At 56.5% G+C, this 26,320-nt stretch overlaps 2 protein-coding genes across 2 annotated transcripts; both read right to left on the reverse strand.

Moving 5' to 3' along the window:
- Positions 1 to 1,546: 1,546 nt before the first annotated feature.
- ABCA7 (ATP binding cassette subfamily A member 7) lies at positions 1,547 to 15,476 on the reverse strand. Its single transcript, XM_054585325.1, is given in 57 exon segments — positions 1,547 to 1,684; positions 1,786 to 1,875; positions 1,877 to 2,027; positions 2,539 to 2,613; positions 2,615 to 2,629; positions 2,909 to 3,007; positions 3,093 to 3,180; positions 3,183 to 3,228; positions 3,839 to 3,979; positions 4,119 to 4,138; positions 4,141 to 4,214; positions 4,892 to 4,950; positions 5,023 to 5,280; positions 5,282 to 5,352; positions 5,708 to 5,721; positions 5,723 to 5,820; positions 5,911 to 6,049; positions 6,356 to 6,441; positions 6,444 to 6,511; positions 6,620 to 6,815; positions 6,817 to 6,889; positions 7,243 to 7,312; positions 7,315 to 7,411; positions 7,496 to 7,644; positions 7,647 to 7,657; positions 7,773 to 7,805; positions 7,966 to 8,236; positions 8,414 to 8,523; positions 8,602 to 8,726; positions 8,950 to 8,969; positions 8,972 to 9,103; positions 9,188 to 9,266; positions 9,440 to 9,449; positions 9,582 to 9,684; positions 9,687 to 9,734; positions 9,950 to 10,081; positions 10,350 to 10,444; positions 10,446 to 10,534; positions 10,586 to 10,620; positions 10,623 to 10,794; positions 10,926 to 11,079; positions 11,081 to 11,143; positions 11,490 to 11,607; positions 11,610 to 11,659; positions 12,000 to 12,214; positions 12,374 to 12,446; positions 12,448 to 12,530; positions 12,750 to 12,808; positions 12,811 to 12,862; positions 13,065 to 13,086; positions 13,088 to 13,131; positions 13,134 to 13,256; positions 13,374 to 13,398; positions 13,471 to 13,612; positions 13,801 to 13,886; positions 13,980 to 14,184; positions 15,464 to 15,476. Coding segments are annotated over 57 exon segments (5,307 nt in total).
- An 844-nt stretch (positions 15,477 to 16,320) lies between these two features.
- CNN2 (calponin 2) lies at positions 16,321 to 23,623 on the reverse strand. Its single transcript, XM_054585330.1, has 7 exons — positions 23,519 to 23,623; positions 20,071 to 20,192; positions 19,448 to 19,514; positions 19,209 to 19,346; positions 18,110 to 18,226; positions 17,846 to 17,992; positions 16,321 to 17,306 (listed from the first exon to the last, which is right to left on the reverse strand). The coding sequence occupies exons 1-7, from the start codon at positions 23,579 to 23,581 to the stop codon at positions 17,031 to 17,033; spliced, it is 930 nt and encodes a 309-aa protein (XP_054441305.1). The 5' UTR covers positions 23,582 to 23,623; the 3' UTR covers positions 16,321 to 17,030.
- Positions 23,624 to 26,320: the final 2,697 nt, after the last annotated feature.

Genomic DNA, 26,320 nt, shown 5'->3' on the forward strand with positions numbered 1-26,320 from the left:
AGTGGGCTTGAAGGTGGGGTCCCAAGCCCCGCCCCTGGCCCAGGCCCCACCCCCAGCTTCCACTTTCAGGAGCTCTGCATGTGTATTGGACTGGGCGCCCCCTTCTGGCACAGGTGGGCACAGAGAGGCACATGGCTGACTGCACAGATCCTCAGACACACCCGAGTGCAAGCAGGGGAACACTGACACGGGCATGAACATGCCCAGGACACTGACGCGCAGGCATGATGATGCGGGGACACAGACATGCAGGGACACAGAAATGCAGGGACACTGAAATGCAGGGACACGGATGCTCAAGGATGCAGGGACACTGACATGTGTGTACAATGACACACAGGGACACTGAACCACAGGGACACTGATGCACACACATGCTCAGATTCCATAAAGCTCTGCAGATGAAATGGATAACCTGGAGCTTTGCACCCAGACCTGGGACACAGACACCCTCCCAGTCCCCTTGTCCTCTCACAGGCGTGCCCGCCCTACGTCCCCTGGCAACCCCTCACCCTTGCAGACCCCAGGGCCTAAGCTACGCAGGGGCAGGTCACCGTTCAGCGTGGCGTTTGTGCTGGTCTCAGCTCAGCTCCCTACCCCCATCCCCCACTCTGCCTTCCAGGGACGCACGGGCTGACCAAACACATGCTGGGCAGCAGGGCTGATAAAACTCATGAGGCCACCTCCTCACATCCTGGTATAAGCCATGTGTACAGATCCCCACACCCCTCTACCGGCCCTTGAGCCCCGTCCCCTCCCCCATGACCTCCAGTTCACTTGGAGCCCCCCACGCGTACTTCCAGAGGCCCACCCACAATCTCCAACCCCACTACCCAGCACCAGCCCTCACTGACCTGAGGTGGGAGGGGTAGGTCTCCAAGGTACAGGGCACATGGGCTGCAGCCCCTTATGCCAAACCCAGCTCTCCAGGCCCAGGTCCATCTGCAAACCCAGCCTAAAAGTTCCTTGAGGGTCTTCTGTCCACCACTCATTGCTCTGGGGGCCGAGACCAGGTGGTGAGGGCAGACTGGCTCGTGGCAGGCTGCTGGCTTGGTTGCAAAGCCTGAGATCTCTAGGGCCCAGCCACCCTCACTGGGCTCCTCTAAAGCTGCCCCAGACATCCCCAAGCCCCAACCTCATGCCCCCTGCATGGCCAGGCGCTCACTCGCACTGCCCTCAGGCCACATGGACACTCTTATGAAGCCCACTTGTGTGCAGAGCCCCCCACTACCCAGGCCCACCAGAGGCCTTCACAGCTGGGGGTCCAGTCAGCTGTAGCTGGTTCTCCCCTGTGCCCTATGAGTTGCATGTGTGCACATACCTATTCATGCACACACTCAGGCTGGATCCAGACACGAGCACAGAGCCATCTGTGGACGCACATGTAGACTGGCACACGGACACACGCACACATGGTTTCACAGGAGGACTTCTTTTTATTTCCTCCAGGAAAGCACTCCTCTGGGAGTCTAGGAGCCAGTTCCAGGCCTTCTGTCCTGCCTCGTCACACCTAGGGACTCCCACGAGCCCCACAGAGGAGGGAGGCTTATGGCTGCACCTCCGTTGTGCTGGGATCATCCAGGAGCCAGGTGATGGGCTTAGCCCAGGGTCCGCCCCCCACTCCCGCTTTCCAGCGATCCTCCCCCTCCTCTTTCCCCTGATTCTCAGAGAAGTATAGGAAGACCTAGCGGGTGGGTGGCCAGAGGGAATAGGGGAGAGGTCAGCCTAAGGGCCTGGCCCCTAGGCCCGCCATTGCCCCCAGCCCCTTCCCGGTGCTTCGGGCACCTCCTCCAGGGCAGTCTGGCTCACTGAGAAGTCCTCCATGCCTTGCTCTGCCCCTGGAGCAGCTAGCTCTCCAAAGATGTGCGATAGGGATGCAGCACCCTCCTGACAGCAGCTGGAAACGCAGACGACTCTCCTGTGCCTTCCACAGCTTAGCCCCTGGGAATGCAGCTGCTACAAAGACTGCCACTGGCTCAGAGCTTCCCATGGGCACCCGCAGGGTCAGCATGTGGTCAGAACTGAATCTGGTGGTAAAGGGGTGGTGGTGGAGGAGGGTGGTGGTGCTGGTGGTGGTGGAGGGGAGTCACGGTGGAGGGGCTACCGGACATGCCCACAGCCGAACCCAGCCACACAGCTTCCTGCTCCCTTCTGGCCCCACCCTCAACACCAGGCCTCTCTTGACTCCCTACCCAGTACAGGTAACCCCATCTCCTTGTCTTTTACAATGTTCATCCATTCTCCAACCCCTCCTCCCCCAAGGCCCTGCCCCCACATGGCCCTGCCCACTCACCTGGCCCTCCTCTACCTCACCCGTCGCCCCACCCACCCACCAGTACCCAAAAGACTCCAGCCCTTCCAGGTCCTGCCCGGCCCCCTCAACATCTCACCTGGACAGTCCCTGATCCTCCCTCCTCACCTGTTAGAGCCAAGCTGGCCCTGCACCTGGTCTCTCCTTTGGCCCTGCCTGCACCCCCACCCTCCTCCAGCCTGTTCCTGCTGCCCCAACACCTGCCCTTGAGGCCTGGCCCAGCTTACCTGCCCTTGAGGTGCTGCGAGCTTCTCGGGCAGCGGAACCACCCATTCACCACAACGGTCTGGCACGTACAGAGCCTCACATCCCTCCATACTGTCAGGGCCAAGCGCTGCGAGCTCCACCCAGGCCCAGACCACCTACCCTCCGGGCCTGGACCACCCTGCCACTCTGAATGTGTCCAACTGGGCCCAGACCACTCAGTTTCCAGATTTGCCCTGTGTCCTCACACTCGGGCCTGGCATCCTCCTCCAGGGTCAGGACCACCCATCCCATGTGTCCCTCCGCTCTGACAGCCTCTCACTGGGTTCAGCTTCTCCCTCCAGAGCCCGGGTAACTTTGACCCACAGCCCTGGGGTTGGGCACAGGGCCCACCTGTGCAAGACGAGCACCACGGAACGGCACTGCAGCACCGCAGCCGGGAGGCAGTTCCAGAGGAAGCACCTTGCACTGGGGTCCATGCCAGTCGGCTCTCTTGGGAGAGGGCAGGAGTAAGACTCGGTAAGACTGGCCCTGCCCTTCCCAGGCCCCACCCTCGCCCAGGCCTTGGCACACGCACACCAGAAGGGCCACTGCTGGATTCCCCATTGGTGCCACAGCTGTTGCCAGTTTCTGCTTGTTGCCACCACTGTAGGTGCCCGCGGGCTAGACGCATGCTGCTGGAGCCCCAGGCTCGCCAGGCCCAAGCTCACTGTCTGTGGATGTGCCAGGCGGGTGGGGGACAGAATGAATGTGGGAGGACCAATGAAAGTTGAGGGGACCAAAGTGAGCAGAGACCAGAGTGAATGGGTGTGGGGGGTGTCAGAGTGAGCACTGGGGGTCCAGAGTCATTTTGCAGGGATCAATGACCTTTAGGGGACCCGAGTGAACTGTTGGGTGACCAGAGTGAGGGTAGGATCAGGTGGGGGAAGCACGGTGAGTGGGTGGAGCCTCACACTGGGTGGGATCAGAGAGAAGATAGGAATGGAGGGGCGGGCATAAGGATGGGCTAAAGGTAAATAAGGGGGCAGGGCCACAGTGAATGCAAAGTGAGACCTGGCCCAGGGGCAGAAAGGCCCAAAGTCCTCAGCCAGTGGCAGGGTCCTGGACGGACTGGATACGGCCCACTCGGGAGGGAAGGGGCAGGCACAGCTTGGGTAACAGCAGAAAGCGCGGTGGTCCCTGCGTCCGTGGGAGCTGGGAAAGGGCAGGGGTGGGGCCCAGAGAATAGAGAGGGCCAGTGGGACTGGACCGAAGGTATGGCCGACCAGGGCCAGGGTAGGCTGGGGACCAGAGGCCCTGGGAGGGAAGGGGGCAGCAAGTCACCTGGACAGTCCTGGCCTCAGGGATGCCATGCCAGCATGCAAACAGCTCAAGGTGCTCCTGGCCAGTCAGCAGCTCACAGACGGCACCTGACTGAGGACAGCAGCCCATGTTGCAGGGTGCTGCGGCCAGTCCTGGGTCACGCTGCGGGGACAGGTGTTCAGGGAACTAGCTAGGCCTCAGGCATGCTGGGGCAAACACCGGGGCCTCAGGGCCCACCCTGCTCACGACTGGGCCTGTGAGGGTGTGGGGGTTCGAGCCTGCTCCGCCCCCGCCGGGAGGCCCCTTGCTTGTGGCCTGCGGTATAGCCTCGCCCCTGCTGGGCAATGCGTCCCCAGTTGCCATGTGAAACATGGAAGTCTTCCCTGTTCTATTCACACTAGGAGCTCAAAACACTGCGATGACACCCACAGGAGGCGTTCGATGAGGCCTCGATCCCCTTATCCCAGCACTTCTGATTCTGGGTGGATTTCTAAGTTTCTGCAGGTTGCGCTGTGGGCAAGGGAAACCCCTGGGGCAAATGCTGGGGTGTGTGGGGAGGTAGAAGTCCATCACTTAGTAAGGAATGGAGACTGGCACATGGCATGTGTTTAATCAGTCCTGGCACACAGTAGGTAACCTATAGAGGTAATACACAGCAAGTGCTCCTTACATATAGGGACACGAGGTTTCCAACTATTTCCTGCCACATGGGAAGGGGGTACTCAGTCTGGATGCACAGTCAGCCCAAGGTGGAGAGGTTGGCTAGCACACAGTACTTGATAAAGGTTACTGGCACATGTGTGGGCACATAATAGACGCTCAATAATATATATGCTTGTCCTCAGTAGGGGCTTACTAGTATTTTATTACACATAGGAGGGGTCAATAAATGTAAACATGCAGCAGGTGTTTAATGACAGTTTGTTGCCTCAAATTAGGAGCTCAAATGGTGACAACCAGTAGGTGCTCAATAAAAGGCAGCAGGCACACAGAAGGTGTTCAATAAAGGGCAGTGGGCACACAGGAGGGCAACCTCTTACCGCTCCTGTACCAGGACCTCTACCCTGGACTCACCTCACCGGGGGGGCGATGCCCAGGCACAGGCGCTCGACAGCTGGTGTCTTCTGCCAGGGCTGCACCGGGGAGGGGTGCAGGACCCTGAGAAAGGTGAGTGGGCCAGTGGGAGCCCCCACCCAGCACTCGGCACTCACCTTGGTTAGGTCCTGCAGCACTGACATGTCCCTCTGCGTGGCCTCTTCAACCACCCATTCCCACCCACGAGCCACACCCTCATCCTCCTTTCCCAGAGGGTGCAGTGGCCTCAGCTTGGGTCTAAGAACAGAGACATGAGTGGGCCCAAAGCTGGACCCTAGCCCCTGCCACCCTGCCCCAGTCCCCACTGACTGTGGCTGGAGGTGGGTGCGGTGCCATAGCAGAAGTGTGAAGAGGAGGAAGAAGGGCCCCCTGTACCACCATCGCCAAGAGGTTCTTGCCAACTACCACCTGGCACAGGGGTGACTGGAACTACCTGTCTCCTGTGGAAACAGGAAGGAGGGGCTGGGTCCTTGGAGGGCCTTGGTTTCTGAGCCCCTCCCCATCTAAGTCACCTTAGGTTCTTAAGGGACCAAGAACTGCAGAGGCCGCTCAACGGGGGTCTAACTAATACAGAAAACAGTGGTATCACCACCTCCCTTATTTAGGGCTTTAGACTTCTTGTCCTGTAACCCCAGATGGAATGAGCTATTTATGGCCGCTTTTCTGCACCTCTAACTTGACCCAAACTTGGGGCCACCTAAAACCTCCAGTTCTCTTCCTGGGGTCTGCTGTTTGTCCCTGCCCTATGTAACGGATTCTTGGCAGGCACTACCCCACCTGGAGGAAAGTTCTCACCAAAGCGCTCAAAATGGCCTGGTTCTGCACTGTATCAATAGCCCCCCACCCAGGCAGAAGTGGGGAGAGAGAAGAAAAATGTGTTTCAGGATCCAGCCCACCTCCTGCAGCTTCTGCTCAGGAGAAGGGAAAAGGAGGGTGACTCTCAGGGACCAAGGCCGCAGCCCGGCCCCAGCCTGAGGCCCAGCCTTGCAGGGTCCCACCTGGTCAGAGAAGCGCTCGGGCACGAAGGTGGCCATGCTGCCACTGATGCCAGTAAAGAGCTGGAAGCAGGTGAGCGCCACGTGGACCATTCTGGGCACAGAGAAGGAGGCCGAGTACGTGAGTGGCGTGATCAACCAGCTGGGGGGCTACAGGAGTCGCCTGGTAACCACTCAGATGGGGAGCTGAGAAGGCCCAAGAGGAATACAGATCTCTCCCATCTTCTGCACTGCAGACCTCTATCAATGTGAGTTGGGACAAGATGAGTTTTTAAGGCCACCTTGACACACCATTGAATTAGATCCCACTTGGAGTCACCTCAGACCCCATATTCTCTTTCTCTCCTTGGGAACTACTGCAGATTCCTATCTCCCTCAACAGCATCCGTGGTGGCTGTGGTGGCAGGGTGGCCAGTAAGAACGGGCCCTATGGGTTTGGAGGCCTCACGCACACAACAGGAGCAACAGCAGGAGGGCAGGCAGGTTGACAGGGGCCATGGACGCCCTCTGCTGAAAGGCCAGAAATATGAGGATACCATGGGCATGGCCACTGGGGCCACGACGCATGCTGACACCAAGCAGTTACACTGCAGAGCAGCAGCAGCTACCCCCGTCAGTGTGCAGGGCTGGGAGCTGCTGCTCTCGGCCCTGTGACCCATCCTGACCACCCGCATTTTGAGAGCAGAATGCAAGGTTCCACAGCCTCCAAAACTTCCCCCCAGTCTCTGCCCGGAAGAGGCCAGAAAGGGCAGTAGCGAGGGGCAGCGGCTGGGCACCCCACGCCTCACGGGCAGTCCCTGCACCACGCCCCAGAGAAAGTTGACGAGCCAATAGAGAGTAGGGGACAGGCGTTCCATGAACTGCAGGTGTTTGGCTTGGGTGACATGCTCCCCAATGAGGACCAGAGTCAAAGCTGGCTGGGATGAAGGACATGGCGAAGACCGCGCAGAGAGAGACAAGTATGTCTACCGAGGAGGCCATCCTGGGGGTGGGGGCGCATGAGCGCGTGGGGCAGAACTGTGCATTCCATTGATAGGACCAAGGGCCACAGAGCTGGTCACTGGTTGGGGAGATGGCTCAAGCCATTTTGGGATGAGGGTGGCTGGGTCATCTGGCAAGGAGAAGTTGTACAAGGTTGATGTGACAAGGACATGTGGACCATTGGGGGAGACTGGAGCCTGACAATGTCCCATTACCCTGGCCTAGGGAGAGGACGGGGCATTTCTATTCTCCATTTATACAGCAAGAGTGTGCAGAATGCAAATCCAGCTCCTACCACCCCCAAATAACAGGGAAACCGAGGTGGGGGAGGACACGTAGGGCAGAGGGACTCACAGGGTGGCCTCAGACAGGTGCTCCTTGGTGAGGTTCAGAGGGTGGTTGAGTGTGTGGATACTGTGGGCACGGCAATTGGGCCTGGTGGCAGGTGGACATGGAGGAGCGCATTGTTGGCTCGGTTGACAAAGGCCACCATGGCATGCCAGCCCTGGTTGTTGAACCAGATCTGGAGTGGGGTCAGGGCTGAGGGGTCAGGGTGGCGAAGTCAGCCCTGCTCCCACCAGCACCTGCCCACTACCCCAGTTCCCACCTGGAGGCCGTCCTGAGCCCATGCTGTGAGGTCATTCAGGATGCGGTCAAGGGCCCCGCCAGGTTGGGAGCTTGGCAGCACTGGCTGCTCTTCCAGCGAGCGTCCCACCTCACGCCCCGAGGGCAGGCCCACATTTTGGTTCCCCAGGAGAAGCCCCCATACCTTTGGGGCAGTGAGGGCAGATAGGGGTAGGTGAGGACCAGAGAGGAAGGGGTGGAAAAGCCCACCAGTGGGCAGGGGGTGCAGAAGAGAACTCAAGGCAGGCGCTCCTCCTCACCTGATCTCATTCACCCATTTCTTAGTCTTCAGGCTGTGAGACAGACAGACGGAGACGTGAGGCAGAATGCAAGATGCTGGGGGGTCCGGTGAGACACAAAAAGGGGTTGGGCATGGAGGGCACTCAGGTGGCCTCTAACCTGGGCATCTACCCCGTAGAACAGCAGGGCACACTGAGTCTGACTACCACTCACCCCTGGAGCACCGGGCGCGGGTAGGTCTTGACCAGGAAGCCAGACAGGTTCCAGCCTGTCAGGTTCTGCACAATTTCGCCTGAGCCGGTCAGCACTTGAGGTGGTGGGGGGCCACCAGAGGTAGTGGCACAGCTGGGAAGCAGGCAGTGGGTGGCAGGCCAGCTGCACTGGCAGGCAGGGGATGCAGACTCCAGGGTGCCCCTGGCCAAGACCTCAGCCACATCTGTGGGAATCTTGGGCACCGAGAACTGGCAGGTGACGGGCTGCATGCGCTTGGATGCTTCGCAGGAGCCGGGCAGGGCTGTGTGCACCCAGCTTCCAGGGAGGCCGGAACGTGGAGGCTCTCAGATCCCAAGCAGGCATGGCAGGGTGCTCTGGGCACCCCTGAGGCCCAATGGCCAGAGCCCAGATAGGAAAGCCGAGGCCAGAGAAGGACCAGGGCCAGGCTAAGGGACTCCCCTCTGGGAGCTGTTCTGCAAGTGGCAGTTCTCCAATCCCATCTCCTCCAGCAGCGCCTACAGAAGGTGGGCATGTTTGGGGTCCTCTGGGGCACCTTCACTGTGCAGGGTGCAGGGTCAGGGCTGTGCCCATGGGCCGCTGGTCCTGTTGCCACCAGCCCTTCTCCTCTGCACCCACCCGAAGAAGGATACCTGGGCATTATACATGCTGGGAGTGAGCCACAGAGCTGGAGAGTACCCAAAGGGAGGCACGATGAAGCTGAATATCAGTGCCGGGCCCACAGATAGGGCGGGCAGCAGGATCTGAAGGACCGGCCATCAGCTGCTCTCCCCACCCAGCCTCCACGCTCATCACACCCTTCCTTCCTTGCTCCCACTTCACAGTTATCCCTGGCTCCCCAGTGCTTTCAATAAAGGTGTGCTGGGTGGAGGATATGCCCAGGGTCAGGCACGTGGGTTAGGCTACAATGAAGAAAAAGTACCCAGGGTCCCCCATGTGCCTTCCCTAGTGCCCATCCGCCCTTACCTGTGTGAACAGACCACGTGGCTGCAGTGGGCAAGCAGAAAGCACTTGAGAAGCAGGGCCCAGAACTGCTGGTAGGTCAGCATCAAACCCTGTACCCAGCCCACAACATCCAGCCGAGAGCCCTGCAGGGCCAGTGTCTCTGGGGCAGACCCAGCTGTAAGGGACGGAAGGGTCAGTGCTCACACTGGGGGAACTGAGAAGGGCCACAGGGTCACAGTGTCAGGATAGGGCAACTCACCCAGCTCCACGTCCTCCAGGGCTGACTCCTCTGGCAGAATCCTGAGCCCCGTGGTTATGTTTGGGTGAGTAATGGTGAGCTATCAACGGGTAGAGAGAGGCCACTCTGGATGGACCCGGGGGTGCAGGGGTCTCAGAGCAGCTGTTCCCCAAAGAAGGGGCATCAACATTTATAGAGCACCTATTGAATGCCCAGACCAAAGCAGTGTTATGTCCCTATTTTATGGGAGGGAAACTCGAAGAAAATACTTACCACCTGTCTACTGTGTACCAAAGTGAACTGGGGGCCACATTACCAATGCAGAGATGGGAACCATTTGGCCCTACATGGCTTTCCCTTTAAATAGATGTGCAAACTGAGGTCCAGGGGAAGGAAAGGGGTGGTGGCCACTCACAGTGTAGTTGACTTGCTGGTGCAGCTGTGGCCCAGGAAAGCAGTGATGTGGCCCTGGTAGAAGTTCAGGCAAGGCCCATACAGGGCAGGTGTTGGGTCGCCAGTAAGTGCTTGTCCAGGTGCCATATGGAGACCCCGGAAATCAGGCCAGAGCCTTGTCCACCAGCACGGGGGAAAGAGGGCAGTCCATGGTGGGAGCCCTTGAGCAGCTGTTAAAACCCCACCTGTGGAGTCAGGGAGCTGCTGGGTTACAGGCTATGGGAAGGTGGGGTACCCCATGGGCTTGGGGAGCTGGGGATGTCAGAGGCTGGGGTCCATGGGAACTTGGGTTTTGGAGGGGCCTGGAGGTCCAGCTGGGGAAGCAGCTACTAAGGCTTGTTTCCTCATCTTTTGGGTCCTGTTGGGCTGGGGGCAGGGTGGGACACCTGGAATGTCTAGGCCCAGACCAGTAGCAACTCTGAAGGGGATAGTTCCACAGTTCAGGGGTCCCATACCGGCCTGTGGGGAGCAGTGCTCAGTTATCCTTTGACCCCATTCCCCTGGAGTGTGCCATCTTCTGGCCACATACCTGGAATCAAGCATTCAGGTAGGCGGTGACTAGAAGACCCCACCCACCTTCCAGGCCATCCTCAAATGCAGCCACCCATGTCCTTGTGTGAGGAATCCCCACCCTCTTACCTAAGGCATCCTGGGTGAACCTGCCCCTCAGCCTAGCCTCCCTGGTGCAGGTGTGCACAATCAGGGAGCCCCTACTCATGGAGCCCCCCTGGGCACATGGCCTCCAGGTACTGAGTGGCGAGACCCTGGAGCGCAGCATCCAGCAGCAGAGGGCCAGAGACCTGAGGCTGGCTGAAGGCATCGGCTCATATTGTGCCACTGTGCGCCCTCGCCTTGCTCTTCCAGCAGCTCCAGGCTCTCGCAGCTGGAGCCAAACGCCACAGGTGACAGAATGCTCTGTGGGTGAGCGCAGCTTCAGGTCCTGCACTCCCCCAGCCCAGCTCTCACCATGACCACTTGGCCGCCCATGGGCAGCTGGTCCCACACAGTACATAGGACAGATAGAGCACGAAGTACACGAGGCCGCTGCAGGCAGCTGCCAGGTTGGCACGGAAGAAGGAGGCACCCAGCGAGAAGCTCTGGACCACCGTGGCCACAACAAAGGCCGCCAAGAACAGGAAGAGCACAACTGGGTGGCTATAGTGGAGGTCCCTGAGCTGCAGGAGGCAAAGGGAGCTCAGATCAGATGCCCAGATTGGCCTAGGAGTATGCACCCACACAAGGCTCCTCCTGCCTGTTATCCATCCCTGCATACTCTTGTGGCCTGGGAAGACCATGGCATGCCCACCTTGAGTACCATAATGAACAGTGCGGTGCTAAGAAGGAAGGTCCCTAGGCAGCTGAGGAACCAGCCCAGCCACAGCAGTGCCCTGAGTTCCATAGAGTGTATCGTGTAGGGCAGCCCTGTCTCGTTCTCATGCGCCACAGCCTCCGCTGTCAGTGGCCCCACAGATCCAGGCCAGAACCAGGAAGAATGGCAGTGACCAGCTTAGCACACACAGGAATCTGGGGCAGCAGAGGTGGATGCTGGAGACCCTGAGCAGCTCCCATCCGACACTGTGTTTCCTACCCCAAGATCCTAAGGCGCAGGCAGCCACAGACATCCTCCCACTCTTATCCTCGGACCCTTCATCCAGTCTCAGGGTTCCAGCTGTCAGCACAGGCCACATTTTCTGTGCACCAGACCTCATATCCTCCGAGTCCTTGCTCCTCCCTCTATAGGTCACAGGGAGTGGTCTACCTAAATTAGCAATTCACAGCTTTGACTGCGTTAATGTTCCAAAAGGAGCCCAAGTCCCACCTAAGGCCTGGGGTTTGCAGCCAGGGGAATGAGCGGGGAAGAGAGGCTGACACATCATTCACATGGCAAGCGTAGGGCATCTGCTGCAGATAGAGGCTGGCACGGGACACATTGCCACTGAGCACACTCACTGCTTCATGCTCCAGCAGGTCCTGCACGTACATGAGGCACCCCATACATAATGCAGATCTGTCAGGGGGTCAGCAGCCGGGCCCCAAAACCTGTGAGGGGCATAATGGTCAGCTGCAGGGGCTGACTGCAAACTCCAAGGGCCCTGTCCATCATAGTCTGAGGGCCATCCTCACCCGCAGGCTCAACTAGAGGCCTGGCCAGGGCTGCCACAAAATTGTCTCACACTCACTCCCATTTGTCACAGAAGCCAAAGTGTTGAGCCCATCCATCAAGCCCTTGAGCAGGCCCCTTAGGCAACCTAGGCCCCGCCCACAACGGGCCCTAATTGGTCTAGGGAATCTATCAGGCTCTGCCAGCTGGTCTCCACTGGCAGGATGTCCTGACCTCACTCATCACATTCTTGGCCCCACCACGTGGCCACACTCCCACCTGTCCCTGATCTTACTGGTTCTGATGACACTGTCAAGGTCCATGCAGATCTTGATACATAGATGGCCTGGGCCTGGGAGATACCCTGGGTGTGGGGAATCCTTGGGGTTCAGGATGACACCTGCCCAGGAGCGATGCTGGGCAATCAGCTCCAGAGCCTGCTCTGCCAAAGCTGCCTCCAAAGGTGCTGCCTCCAGCTGGTCCAGGGTAAGACACTGGAGAGGGTCAGAGGCACCCTGGTCCTGTCCTGGACCTCCAGGCTGAGTCTAACTTTCTCCTAGGAGCCCCAGGGCAGGGCTCCCTCCTCCAGTAGACCTCCCTCAGGACAGGCTGTCTCCCCACTCAAAAGAGTTTCCCAGTGGAAGGCCCCTCACCTCCACAGCATGGCCCAGTTTGCCCACCAGAAGCTCCACATCTGCACAGGCCTCCTGCCAGCTGTAGCTGCCACAGAAAGGCTCAGAGGGCCTCCACCTGGTGCTAGCCTCTGGGTCCTAGCTGCTTCTTTCCTTTGTCCTGAATTTGCAAGAGCTTCTGAGGAACAGGAGGGGAACGTAGGGGTCTGCATGGGGCATTCATTGTCTTGTCGTTCCTCTTCCCATCACTGGGGTCTGTCCTCAATATGGAGGCCACATCTCACCTCCACACTCTTGCCCAGGAGGCTCTCACTTGCCCTTTGCCCTAATTCTCAGCAGGGGGTAATGTGACTGGGGAGGCTGTGAGTAAACTCGCCACCCTCTATCCTGGGCCCACCTGCGGTATGACATTTGCATTGTCATTCATGAAGTTGAAGAGCTGGGGTCCCAGCACCCCCACACCTCCTGGACATCCTTCAAAAGGGCCAGGTCCTGGAAGGTTTGATTCACCTGGGGGAGACAGGAGCCCAGATCAATGCCATGTTCACCTCTCTTCTGGGGCCCCCGTGCACTTCTTTCTCCTCCATGTTGCTCCATCCTGTGCCTCTGAGCAATGAATGGCACAGGTCTCTTCGAGCCTTCTCCTGGGCCTGGCCCTCCTCCCCTGAACTGAGGGAAGGATTAGGGACTGGAGACCCCCTTCCGCCTCCACCTGTGCCATGAGCTGCCAAGTGAGGTGCAAACAGCAGTTTCCTCAAGACCAGCAGCTTCAGATGCCTGTCCGGAGCAAGGGGGACAGTGGGTGCGTGTCCAGGGCCCCCATCAGCTCAGCACAGGCAGGGCCGGGTTGGAGGCGCCATGAGGCATGCCTCCATACCCACCAGCCCAATTCCCAATTGGGAAACTGAAAGGACAAGAAAAGCCTCTTTCAGGTCCTCTTTACCAGGGCTAGCTATCTCTCTTTCCTTAAGTCTGTCAGGCATAATTAACTGTTGTTTCTCTGAGCCTCTGTTCTCAACACAGCATCTGCCAGGAACCAGGAGACCCTGGGGACAGAGAGAGGGCAGGGTGCTGGAGCTCCACAGGCACCCCTGGAACCCACAGCAGCGCTTGCTCACAGGGAGTACTTAAAGGTGCTGAGGATGCCTGGCTCCTCACTGGGCATGCGCTGCAGGGAGCAGGTGTTGTTCATATTACAGATGAGATCCTGGAGGAAGGGTATGGTGCCCGCAGAGAGCAGTGGCTTGTTGAGGAAGTGTCCTGAGGGGATGCCAGGTGTTGCAGGCCTTGACAGAGTCCTCACCATGATCCCACCCTCTGCCCACTCTCAGCCATTTATTGGTTGCTGGGGACTCTGCTCTCTGGCATTTGCTCACTGGGGCCCTGTGCACAGGGCGACCCCTTGCCTCCCTCGCTATACAAAGTACCTGGACCCTGCAGGGGCTTACATTCAAACTGCCCCAATGGGGGGTGGGAATGGCAGACGGCCACCAGAATGAAAAGAAAGAGGTCACAACTCCACCAGGAGCTAGATCTGGGAGAGACAGAACAAGCAGGATAGTGAGGAACAGTTGGGGGAGGGGTGCGGGGTGTGCCTGGGACGGGACGGGCCAACCCTGTCCCAAACGCCCAGACATTTACTGGCTGTCTCCTGCGCTGCAGGAAATTCTTCCAAAGCAACAGTATCAGCTGCGCCGAGAAGGCCCTTATGGGAATAGACAGGAGACAGCACGAAGGAGCCAGGCTGAGGAAGTGCTGTGCAGCTGCGGGCAACTTCCTGTCCCTCTCGGAACTTCATTCCTTTATCCCCTTGCGCACAATTTCTGAACATTCTGCTTAGAGCCAAACAGTAGGCTCTTACTAAAGTGCTTACTCCGCTGTGGTGCAGTAAGCCAATGGGACCACTTCCTGAAGCAGGCCTTGAATCCCTTGAATCTGATTGGATGCCAGGGCTGTCGCTCCCTGTAATGAGTCAAGGGTGCAAACACCTAGCAACTGAATTTTCAGGGGGCGGGGTCTCGGTTTAACTCTCTTATCACCAGGCTTTACCCTAAGCCCACCTGGGGGCCTGCAGACCCTGGTTCCCACCCTCATCCCTGGCAGCGGCGGAAGGATCTCCGTTTCCCCCGCTCCCCGCTCTTCCTCAATAATAATAAATATTTACTGTGCTGAACATTTTACACGCCTGGCTGGAAGAAGGGCCAACTGAAGAGCCCAAAGAAACAAGTAGTTATCCAGCTGGAGGCGGGACCTCAGCCCTACCTATCTCTCAATTATTATTTATCGCTCAGAGGGCCCCCAAGATCCAGAAAATAGGTTAGGAGAAGGGACAACGATGGAAATTTCTGGAACCAGCGATTCCTGACCCCGTACCTTGCTTGTAATTGTCCAGCTGTGACCCACTTAATTATTGTACAGATGGGGAAACTGAGGTCACTAGGGGGACAGGGAGTTGCCACACTCACATACAAAAGGGGACCCTGGGCCCCCGACCTCCACTCCAGAACTCTCCTTTATGTAAAGTGGGATCTGGGGGAGCGGTCTCAGTTTTTCTATTTGTAAAACTGGGGCACAGGTTTCGGAGGGGTTCTAACGAGGAAAGGGGCTGCAGGTGTACGTTGGTAAAGCCCGTCTCAGGTAAGTTTAAACTTGCCCTTGAAAATTAGTGGCCAATTCTGCCGCCCACCCAATACTCACCCGCAGGGAGCCAAGGTGAGTGAGAGTCTGGACCTGGCTCGCACCCCCTAATTCCCAGGGAAATTGCCTCTGTCCCACTCATCCCCACACCTGCATCCTCTTGGGGAACCTCGTCTCTCTCTAGGACCCTGTCGCTGTTCCAGCCACCAGCGCTAGCAGCCGTCCTAGCGCTTTGACAGCGGCGGGGAAGCGCGGCCCCTTTAAGAAAGGACTCCAAGCGGGCGCCGCGCCCCTGCCGCTGACGGCTCCTGTGTTCCGCGCCCGGGCAGCGCCAGGGCCTGTCCCCGCCAACTGCTATTGGATGCTGGACCACCACTCAAAAGCTTGGGGCCAGCCGGAGACGCGTGCACAGAGAAAATAGGTGGGGTCACAGCAGGGCCGTGCCAAACTGGTTTTCTTAAAGGGACCGCTCACCTCTTTGCTGCATCCTAGTGAGGTGGCAGGGCGGCAGCCTTGCTCAATCCCGGCCGGCCCCCGCCCACGCCGGCCCGGCTGTTTTCCCACGTCTGAGCCTCCTGCAATACCGCAGCTCCCGGTAGCAAGAGGCCCCTTTCTCCCCACTTTCCCCTGTGAGATCCGGGTCCTAGCTATACTCACCCCATTACCCTGAGACTGTTATTTGTCCATCAGGAAAACGGGGTTTCGACTATTCATCATTCATTGCACAAACAATCCTTGGTATCTAGAGTGATACAGGAGATGGCAGAAAGGGAAAAGGGCCCCCAACATTCTAAGATTAGAGTTTTGGGTCCTAAAGGCCACCCGACTTTTAAGGAAAATCTCCAGATCTGTTTCCTGCTCCATTAAAGTGGGTGTTTCACAAGATCCTGAAGATGAAACAAGAGTATGGATCCACAGCTCTGAAGGTGCTGGGAAGGGTGAGTGGTGTAGGGGAGGGCTCTATGGAAGGTGATTTTGTTGTTGGGGTTTGGTGGGATGAATAGGAGTTTGTCAGGGAGGGAACTCCAGGCAAGGTGACTGCACAAGCCAAGGCACGGAGGCTGGATGAGGGAGTGCTGGGTGGAGCACCAGCTGTTAGTATGGCAGGTGAGGGATTGCATTGAGGCCCCACCTCCTCCCCCATCCCAGATCCTGGCCCTCAAGTAATTTCTTCAACCCAGACTGGTCTGTGCCCTGGGCGTCAGCTTCTCTCTCCCCGAAGACAGCTGTGAGTACCAGATATTTGTCACACTGCCCCACCCTCAGGACCCCAGAAGTGATTCAAGCAAACACCTCCCCAAGGCTGTCCCTGACACCAACTCTCCCAGCACTTTCTTTTGCTAAAAAGGTTTTTATTGTCTTTGGTCCACAGTTGGTATTTCACATTATCTCTTGTTCCCAGGGCTCCCGGGTGGGGTTGGTCCCAGAGAGGGCCTCCTGGTGGGGGGTCCCTGTGCAGTACTTCACTGGGGAGAAGGGACTAGTATGGAAGGTGGGGGGGTCTGGCGTTGCCTCAAACACTCAGAACTCCACTGTCCTGTCTTGGCCTTGGTTTCCTCACCAGGCCCCTGGAGAAACTCAGTCCCTCACGATGCCTAAAATATCTGGGGACTGTGGCCTGGCCCTCTCCCAGGGGACTTCCTTCTCAGCACTACTCCCCCCCACCATACACCCCCCCAAAAATTACTTTTGTTTTGTTAAAAGCGCCTGAAACTTTTGTGGGTACAGAAACCACAAACTGATCAGCAGAGAAAAGGGAAGGGCAGAAACAACCGGAAGCCATTTGGGGCCAGTTTCCCTCCCTGCACAGGTTTCTTCCGCACCGCGCCCCCCAGCCTGGCCCAAAGCCTGCTGGGAAATTTGCTACCTAGATGTGCCCTGGCAGGGACCCCCCACCCCCACCCCACAAGCATCTGGATCTCGCCTTCATAGGCCCTCAGCTGGAAGCACTTGAACACATAGAAAAACAAGATGAAGACACAGAAAAACCTAAAATCTCAGGTGGGGTGATGATAGAGGGAGACACCCCACAAATGGGGCCTCAGTAGCCTGCCTCCTCTTGGTAGTAGGGGGGGTACTCTGGGGCCTTCCCTGGGCTGGGGTAGTCGCCTGCTGACTCTGGAGCCCCATCGGCCGCTGGGCCTTGTGGGCAGTACTTGGGGTCGTATATCTGCCGGCCCAAGCCAAAGACCTGGCCACTCTGGTTGGCGCCCTGCGTGTAGCCCATCTGCAGAGACATGGATGAATTGTCACACTTGTCGGTCCCCAACTTGGTGTCATAGATGTGCCGCCGGGTCCCAGGAGCTGTCATGCCCACCTAAAGAGGGAGGAGATAGTGTCAGATGGAAGGGATGAGGGGGAAATGTTAGGCCCTCAAATTTCCACATGATTTCCCATTTCCCTTTATAGTCACAGTGCAAACTCCCATGCATCCTCTAACCCCTGCTTAGATGCCCTCTTTGCTGAGTTGAATTTATTACTAGTGACCATCTCCTTTGGCAATAGGGATGTTTGGGTCCCGTTCTCCCTGCCAGCCAGGAAGATTCCCAGGTTGGAGCTGAGGTCTCCCGAAAACATGAGTGCTGCAAAGCCACCTTCACACTACTACATGTGACACAGCAGGAAAAGTGAGAATCATAGAATCTAAAAATTTCAGAGTTCACTGGGCCTTGGAGCAATCCCTTGAGGGAAACTGAGGCACAAAGCTGGGTAGAAACTTCCCTGAGGATGTACAGAAAGCTGAGGCAGAGACAGAGAAGGCAGGAGGGAAGCCCAGAGTGGGGTTGTTAAGGGAGAACAAGGATTTTGGCTAGGTGGGGTGGGGTGGGGGCCTGAGGGGGACTGGGTGAGGCCCACCTGGCTGGCACACTTGTTGGTACCCATTTGGAGGCTGATGGTTGAGTGGTCCATGGGTGGCAGGATATGGTTCTTGGGATCATACAGATGTCTTCTCGTGCCATATGCCGTCATGCCTGATTGGCTGGCACACTTGTTGGTGCCCATCTGCAGGGACGTAGGCAGGACAGGTCAGGCTGCCCCAAACTCAAGGGGGCACTGAGCAGGACAGGGCCTGGGTCCCGGCAGAATCCCCTCCTCCCCCAGTGGGCCCTGGTGCCCCACCTGGAGCCCAATGACACACTGGCCCGCCTTCATGGTAGCATCGTCAAAATTCCGCTCCTGCTTTTCTGAGTACTTGATGCCAATGTCCACACCACTCTGCAGCCCCTTTGTCTTGGCCTGGAGGGAAGAAGGACTGGGAGTATCAGGGAGGGGCAGCTTGGAGCCTTGAGCCAGGCCCAGAGTGTGTGACCCTGGAGGAGATAGAGGGATTGGGCTGCAACCTGCCCCCTTTGCCTGCTGCCCAATGCCTCAGGCCTCAGAGGTCCTGTTGGCCCCCAACCTTCCAGTTGCTCAGGCCAAGAATTTTGGGGGTTTCCTTGCTGCCCCTCTCTCTCATTTTCCATCACCTTCTACCCAACCCTCACCATTGCCTGTTGAGGACCTGCCCACATCTCTTGCTTGGACACCTGCTCCTGGCTCCTCCCTGGTTTCCCCACCCCCAATCCTTATGGGGCAGCCACAGGTGGCTCCTGAAAACACCATTCAGAACACAATTCCTGACATGACAACCTCCTCCTTATTCCCACATTAGGGTCTTGCTGTTTTTTCCTCTGGAAAAACTGTTCCAACCTACCCCGGTCTTGGTTAAAGGGTCACCGGACCCTACGCATCGGTCTAATTCTTTATTCTCCCTCCAGGCATGTCTCACAATGTACGACTTATTTATAACTTATTAAAAAGTGACTTGAAGAGGGAGCCCTCATGTAAACTCTGGACTCTGGGTGCTGATGAGGTGTGGATGGACATTTATTAACGGTAACAAATGGTTCAAACTCCGATGAGGATGTGGGCAGAGGGCATATGGGAACTCTCTGTAGCTTCCTCTCAGTTTTGCTGTGAACCTAAAACTGCTCTAAAATGTAATGTGTTTTTTTAAAATTAAAAAAAAAAGGTTTATTTATTTTTCTGCTTCCTCCATCAGACTGTGAGCCCATGAAGGGGCGAACTGTGTCTCTCCTGTTTACTGTTGAGTCCAGAGTGCCTGGCGCCTTGTGAGTGCTCAGAAATATTAGCCAAGGAATAAATGAGAGCGTATGTAAGTCTGCATCAACTTTGCTGTGTGGCTTTGGGTAACTTGCTGCCCCTCTCTGAGCCTTACCTTCCCTGCCAGAGCCAGAAGAGACACCTGCACCTGTGTCATGTTGCCACTCTCAAACAAGTCATTGGCCTCAAACAGGTCCACGGAGTTCATGCCATAGCTGACCATGGCCTTGATGAAGTTGGAGAGGTTTTCTAGCTGGGAGAAGGCAGGAGAGGGGCTGTAAGGGTACCTTGGGCTGCCCACAGGTTTGACGGGGTCCCCCAACCCGGTACTTGCTCCACCCTCCAGCCCCTCACCTGATGCCAATTTTGCATGGAGCGGTTGATCTTAGGGACCGAGCCGGGCTGCAGCTTATTCATGAGTCTGGAGGGAGACACATGGGTGCGGAGGAAACGGGAATCTCTATCAACATAGGTAAACTCGAACCTCACAGACCCAAGAGGCTAATTCTAACCTTGGCCACCTTCCTGGGCAACCTCACTGCCTCTTTCTGGGTCTTAGTTTCACCTCTTGCAATTTCATCTTCACCCACAAAGCAAAGATGCTAAAGAGTGACAATAATGAGTATTGTGAGAATAAGCCCTGATTTCTGGGAGCGAATCCAGGAATTTCCATTCATATGTTTAACGTGCAAAACATGGAATGTTTTAACTACAGTCAAATAGGATACAGCACAGAAAGGCCCCCCAGAAATCTTAGAGGCTCTCCCATGAAGGGACGGTCATAAGGCAAGAATGTCCCCTGTTAGAGATCCTTGACAAAGCAATACAACGAGAGAGAGAGAGAGAGAGAGAGAGAGAGAGAGAGAGAGACCCAAGACTCATTGAGGAAAAAGCAAGCAGGCTTCAAAAGGCACAAGAAGAATGATCATATTGTGCAGGACAATCAGTGATGAGCATGTGCCAACGTCCACACTCACGTGCACAGGATAATCCCGTCCTTCAGACCCTTCTGGAAGTCAGAACCAATAGACAGTCCTGTGAGTCCCTCAATCCAGCTGCGGAGTTCTGCCTCCTTCTGAGGGTCATATTTGGATAGGAGCTGGAGGAGCAGAAGGTACAGGGTTGGGGTGAAAACACACCCAGCAGAAGTTCCCTGAAGCTCCAGATGGGGCGAGGCTGGTGGCTCCATGGGAAGAAGAGACAGAGAGGTCTGGAGGACCCCACACTGCAGAGCCAACCCTCCCCTTTTCCCATCAGCAGTGAAACTCATGGGCAGATAAACCGTACTCCGTGAACACACTCATCTCTCACTGACAAACATCAGCTCTAATCCACTTCCAATGATGCCAAACACTTCATGGCAGCCAACATGGTCCCTGCAGATCTACTCTCCAACCCATGCCCTCCTCATTTCCTTGCTCTACCTGCACAAGAAACAGACCCTTCTGTTTCTACTTCCTGTCTCTGTGGATTTACCCATTCTGGACAATTCACATAAATGGAATCATGCTATGTGTGGCCTTTTGTGTCTGGCTTCTCTCATTATGTTTTCATGGCTAGGTTCCTGCCTTCCATACAGTCACAACTGGAAGGTCACCTCCTTAGCCATGACAACTCTCCCTGACCCTGCCTTACTTTCCCTCTAGCTTTTATCTCCACCTTCTGTTATGATCCAGCTCCTGGCTTATGATCCATTCCCCCTCGGGCTTTGCCATCCAGCTCAGTGCTGTCTCTGGATAAAAGTGCTCCTGGTCCCCCATCAATGCACACCCATTGACCATAAGCGCGCGCGCACACACACTCCCAATTACCCATTTCAGAGCACCAAAAGCTAAGAAAATCAGAATGGCTAGCACCCAGGGAAGCCCCCAAAAGTCAGGGAGACCGGGGCCAGTATGGGCAGAGTCAGTCAGCTCCAGGGCAGCTCCTTGGGGTTGATAAGAAGCTGAGTCCAGCCCCCACTCAGGACCAGACTATGACACTCAGTGCATTTGCTGCTTCAGATCCCCTGCGTACCTTTGCTCACAGATCCCAGCTTGGGAGGCCCTTTTCCTCTCCTTCCATTGCCAAGGGAACTGAGACCTTTTGCAGACCTAATTTCTACTCCCAGCTCTGCCCCCAACTCCTCCACAACTGTGAACAGTTCTCTTCCCCATGCCTCAGTTTCCTCATCTATGTTTGGAATCGTTTGCATAGGGGCCTCCTGAATTCTGCTCCCCCTCCCTCCCCTCCTCCTGGCCATTGCATGTAAATCCTTGTGACATAGGATCACGGCTGAGCCGCCCAGGGCTCAGGGGAGACAAAGGCAAGAGGCTGGCCAGTTAACCCAATCTGCTTGGCCCACCCCCTCGAGCTGCAATCTCCTGGTTCCCATGGCCGGGGAAGCAGCCCTGCCCAGATGAAGCTTTGTCCAGCCTGAGGAATAAGCAGGGTCATGTCCTGATCGTTGAATTTGAGGCAGATGGGCTGGTCTGGATGCCTGGCAAGCCTGCCCAGCCTGCCCAGCTGGGCCCCGTCCCTGACGGCTCGAAAGGGCCAGGGTCCTGGGCAGAGGCGTCTGGCCCCCCCCACCGTGGCCTGAAGCATTCCTCATCACCACAAACTGCCAGGAATGCAGCCACCGCCTCCTGAGAAATCTGCTAAATCGGGACCAGCTGTTCCCAATGGTCTAAACCCCGGCAACCCAGCCCAGAATCGAGTGGCCATGGCTGCTCCAGAAGGACACACTGGGCATCTGCCTGCCTCAGGCCATCCAGCTGGGGGTAAACTGAGGCACAGGGGCCAGGCAGTCTCTGGGTCTTCCATCGTACGCAGCTGGAAAAGTGAGTGGGGGCATGGGCCCAGAGACCTGGAAAGCAGGCCCCTGAGTGACCTTGGTAGCTGGTAGGTCCCCCGCCCACACTCCAAACCTGCAAACTGAAATGGCTTCAAGGAGCCTCTGAGCTCACCCGTGGTGCAGGTATCAACCTGCCCCCATCTTACTCCATCTCTGGAAGCTACCTGGCTCTCAACCACTTCCTGTTGCCCAGGGTTAAATGTAGAGTCCAGGAAGACCAGTAGCCACCAGGCACTGGATGCAGCAGGTCTCGTTCCAGTCCTGACTCCGCCACTCTCACGTGGTGTGGTCCTGGGCCGCTCTGAGCCCCATGTGCAAACTGGAGCCCTTAAACCGCCTTTGTGCTGTGCAGGGCACCATGCTCTGCGCCTGCACAGACAGCACGTCAACATTCAATATTCACCCTGTGAGACTGTTGCGGGAGGGGGAAATCGTGCATTTAACAGGGGTCCGGAGCCTGCCAAGTGACCATACTCTGTCCTTGGATTCCTAAGCCTCAGTCTCTCCTTTTGTGAAAGGGGTGAAGGGAGGCTCCAAGGAGCCCACAGGTGGTGATGCAGAATTCTCCCCGCCGTCCACAGACCCTGGGGTACCCACCACAGGTGCCTATCTGGAGATGGCAGGGCTGTGCCCTCAGCATGCCCAGGCAGGCTCCCTTCCAAGGCCACATTCCCAGATGTCTGGTGGAAGGATGTGGGGGGGTTGTGCAGGAATGGCAACGCCCCCCTCAGCTGGAAGAGCCCTTGCTTATCAGGCCTGAGACCTCCTCCTGGGTCTGGGATCACCCCATGCTTCCTCTTCCCTAGGATGGGACCTGCTGTGTGACCCTCCAAAAGTGTCTGCCCCTCTCTGACCCAGAACCACAAAGTTGTCTTAAAAAGTGTCTCCTGCAGCTCCACCGCATGTTTACAGGGTACAAAACCCACACATTTTAGGGTCATATTCAGGGGACTCAGGAGTCCTATGGGATCACTTTGCTGTTCCTTTGTCAGATGGAGACAAAGAGAACATACAAGGGAACAGCCCAGGCAGGCTGCCTCCTCTCCAACTTCCCCTTGGGGCTCCCCCTCCCCAGGTGTAGGAGGTTGGGAAATTCCTCCGGGGGGGGGTGCCCACACACTAATTAAAAATAAAAACAAAACAATAACACCTGGCCCACCCCTTCTCCTTAAGTGGCCCCAAAAGCAGAAGTGTGGCCAGGGGATGAGGAGGGGGTTCCTGGGGTCCTCTCAGACCCGCAAGTTATTCTCAGGCCTTGAAGTGCTGAAGGGGCCCAGGCTATGGGGTTCTCGTAGGGGAGGGTTGCGGGGCAGGGCTGGGGAAAGGGTCAGATCCAACCACTCGTAGCTGCCGTGGCGGTGCCGAATCGCGGACCTCACTGCTCCCCCAGAGTTCAAGAAGTCTCGATGGGCGCCCCCAAAATCGCAGATGTTGGGGAGAAGAGCCACTCTCATCCCAGGTCTCAGAGCTACTGCGCCCCAGACATCGGGGAGCCTGGCGGGGCGCCCAACCCTGCAGAAGTCCGAGGGCACAGGAACTCCGAGGGTACGGGAACTCCGAGGTGGGGACCGGGGGCGCCCCTCACTCACCCGGTTCTTGACTTCGGCCGAAAGCCCATACGAGGGCCCCTTGTTGAACTGCGTTGAGCTCATTTCGGCGGCGGCGGCGGCGGGACAGACGGTCCGCGGGGTGAGACGGCCGTGGACTCGCGGGTCCGGGCCCCGCCCCCGCCGGTGATTGGCCCCCGGCGCACATGTCCTTATAAGGCCGGGATGCGCCGGATTCCTTCGGCCGCGGACTTCCTGAACCCCTTCAGCTCCCTCGGACCCCTCCCCAGCGGAGCGCCTTATCCCTAGAGGCCCGGAGGGAAACTGAGGCAAGGAAGGGCAGGGACTCTGGACTATCAAGACATGGCACACCTACCCTGTCCCTCCCGGGGGCCTCTAAGTGGCTCTCTCGCCCTTTCTGGGTCTGTTTCCCCTTCTGCTCGGCGATGGAAAACGGGGAATTGTTGAGTGGGACTCTAATTCCCTTGGGGCCCGAATGAGTACTCCTCCCTGCCATTTAGAGACACCTCGCAGCTTAGCCTCACCCTCCATCCAGTAACTACCGTAGCTCGGTGGTGGACAAGGAGCTAGAGGAGTCCTCAGAGGACGGGGCCACTGGAGCTAGGGCTCTGATGGATGATTAGGAGTTTGCTAGTCTAAAAGGGATTATTGTCCCTGGCAGAACAAAAGGCGGTAAGACCTAGGAAGACGGTCAATGGTTGAAAGGATGTAGAGATCAACCAGAGAGATTGGGAGAGGGAGGATGAGAAGTGACCTTGAACTCTGGGCTGAGGAATGATGGGGATGGGGATGTGTATGAAACAGCACAGTTGAAGCCAGGAGGTGCCTTGGGGTTAGGGCTGAGGCTACTAAGCATACTAGGGCAGGCCCACAGTTGGCACTCAATAGGTGATGTCTACTTGTACGGATAAATCAATAAATTAATAAATAATAGAATAAATTAATTCACTTATTCAGTAATGTGTTCATTTATTAATTCATTCACATACCTATTCACTCATCAAAAGCTCCGTGGGCCAGTCCCTTGCTAGGCAATGCTGGCTCCCAGGAGAACTTAGCTCTTGCCCTGCCTATCCCTGAGAAGACAGAGCCAGGCACAGAGCACGTACAGGACAGAAAAAGAGGCTGGGGTGCAGGAACCTGGAAGGGAAGTGGGGGCTCTGCTTGAAAGATCAAGGAAAGCTGCACTTAGAGGAGACATGAGGTGGGGTTTTGAAGCATATATAGGAGTTTGACATATTTGACAAATAGCTGGTGCGACTCTGTGAAGGCTCAGAAATGACTCACTGCTGCCTCTTCCCTGGAGAGCATGGATCCCTGATGCCCCACCTCTCAATGTCTATTTTCTTTTTCTCTGCCTGGCATTCTCCCGTTCCGTCTATCTGAAGACTGCTTTCTTCAAGTCCTACCTGGAGGGTTTTGGGTGAGTCCCCTCCCTTTTGGGTCTTTTTCTCGTCATCTGTGAAGTGGGGACCAGTGGGCTATTGGGGGGCAGGGTGCAGATCAACAATGAAACAGTGCAGCTCTGAGTATCGGAACAGGGCTGTTTCTTGGTGCCTAGGTGGGAGCTGTGAGGGTGGTAGGGACATGGCGTGGGTGGTCAGGTGGGTCCTATTGGGACAGGAGGTGGACCCCGGGGCACTTGGAGGCCAGCCTGCAGTGGTCCATGGCTGCTGGCAACATGGCCATAGGTCTTCTTGCCATGCCCCAGGCCCTGGTGCTTGTCCGGTGGGCCACCAGCTACTCCCTAGGGACACCATTTGAATTCGGGGTCTCTTATACGTTGCATATGACTCCCACCTATACCTGCAGCCCTGTGTCCACCCCAAGCCAGTTCTGCATACTAATACTAATACTAATACTAAGCATACTAATAGGAGAGCAGCCTTCCTGTGTTCCAGAACGCTGGGTCCTCCCACAGCATTTCTATCAAGAAGGGCTGTGGGGCCTTTGCAGGGATAGGCAGGAGCTAAAACAGAAACAAGAAGACTGAGCCTGAATGGTTGCAAACCCTGGAACCACCCGCCACCTCTCCTGCTGGAGACCCCAGCAGGCCCCGCAGCGCTGCCCAGCTTCAGTCTCCTATCTGTGAAACAAACTACTTCCCAGGAAATGATGTTCACCAGCACCCAGAATAACACCCGGGACACCATAAATGCCACATAAGAGCTGGAAAACTCGAATCCTGGCACGCAGACCGATGCTGATCAACAGGACTGAGAGGGCAGAGGTGCCCTACTAGGCACAGTTTACCCCTGCAGCCTCTGGCCACACATGGCTACTGAGCACTTCGAGTGTGGCTGATTTTAATTAATTCCAATTTAAGATGAGCAACTGACACTGGATCAGTTTTGGGAAAATGTCTGAATCTATTTGAAACAACTTGGGAAGGAATGTGTGCATTTTCCTTTTCTGAGTAAGTTTTACCAAATCTAGATACAGGTGAGTATTTCCCAGGCCATCTGAGTGTACAAATTGAGTTGGGCTGTGAGTGGCAAACAAGACAGATTTCAAAGGCGTGGTCCAGAAATAGGTGTCACATGCCTCATTCATCATTTTTCATATTGATTACATGCTGAAATGATGTTTCTGATATATAGTTATGTGAAACATGTTACCAAAACTGCTCTTAGTTCTTTGAACATGACTACTAGAAAGTTGAAAATTATGTGTGTGGTTTGTCTTATATTTCTACTGGCAAGGGCTGTTCTGGACCCGTGGACCAAATCCAGACACTGTATTTTTGTTTGTTTGTTTGTTTTTGGTGTGGCCCATGAGCTAAGAATGGTCTTTACATTTTTAAGTGGTTGAAAAGAATTTTTT

This window comes from Pteronotus mesoamericanus, unplaced genomic scaffold (genome assembly GCF_021234165.1).
Source record: "Pteronotus mesoamericanus isolate MK-2021 breed Mesoamerican mustached bat unplaced genomic scaffold, CSHL_Meso_final contig_835, whole genome shotgun sequence".
NCBI classification, from domain to species: domain Eukaryota; kingdom Metazoa; phylum Chordata; class Mammalia; order Chiroptera; family Mormoopidae; genus Pteronotus; species Pteronotus mesoamericanus.

What these genes read in the sequence shown, in the direction of transcription:
- CNN2 (XM_054585330.1), bottom strand. Translation starts at nt 23,581, where the DNA reads ATGAGCTCAACGCAGTTCAACAAGGGGCCCTCGTATGGGCTTTCGGCC. An exon ending in GACGGGATTATCCTGTGCAC is followed by an intron (nt 19,515 to 20,070) that starts GTGAGTGTGGAC and finishes GTCTCCCTCCAG; the next exon opens with ACTCATGAATAAGCTGCAGC. An exon ending in CCATGCAAAATTGGCATCAG is followed by an intron (nt 19,347 to 19,447) that starts GTGAGGGGCTGG and finishes GCCTTCTCCCAG; the next exon opens with CTAGAAAACCTCTCCAACTT.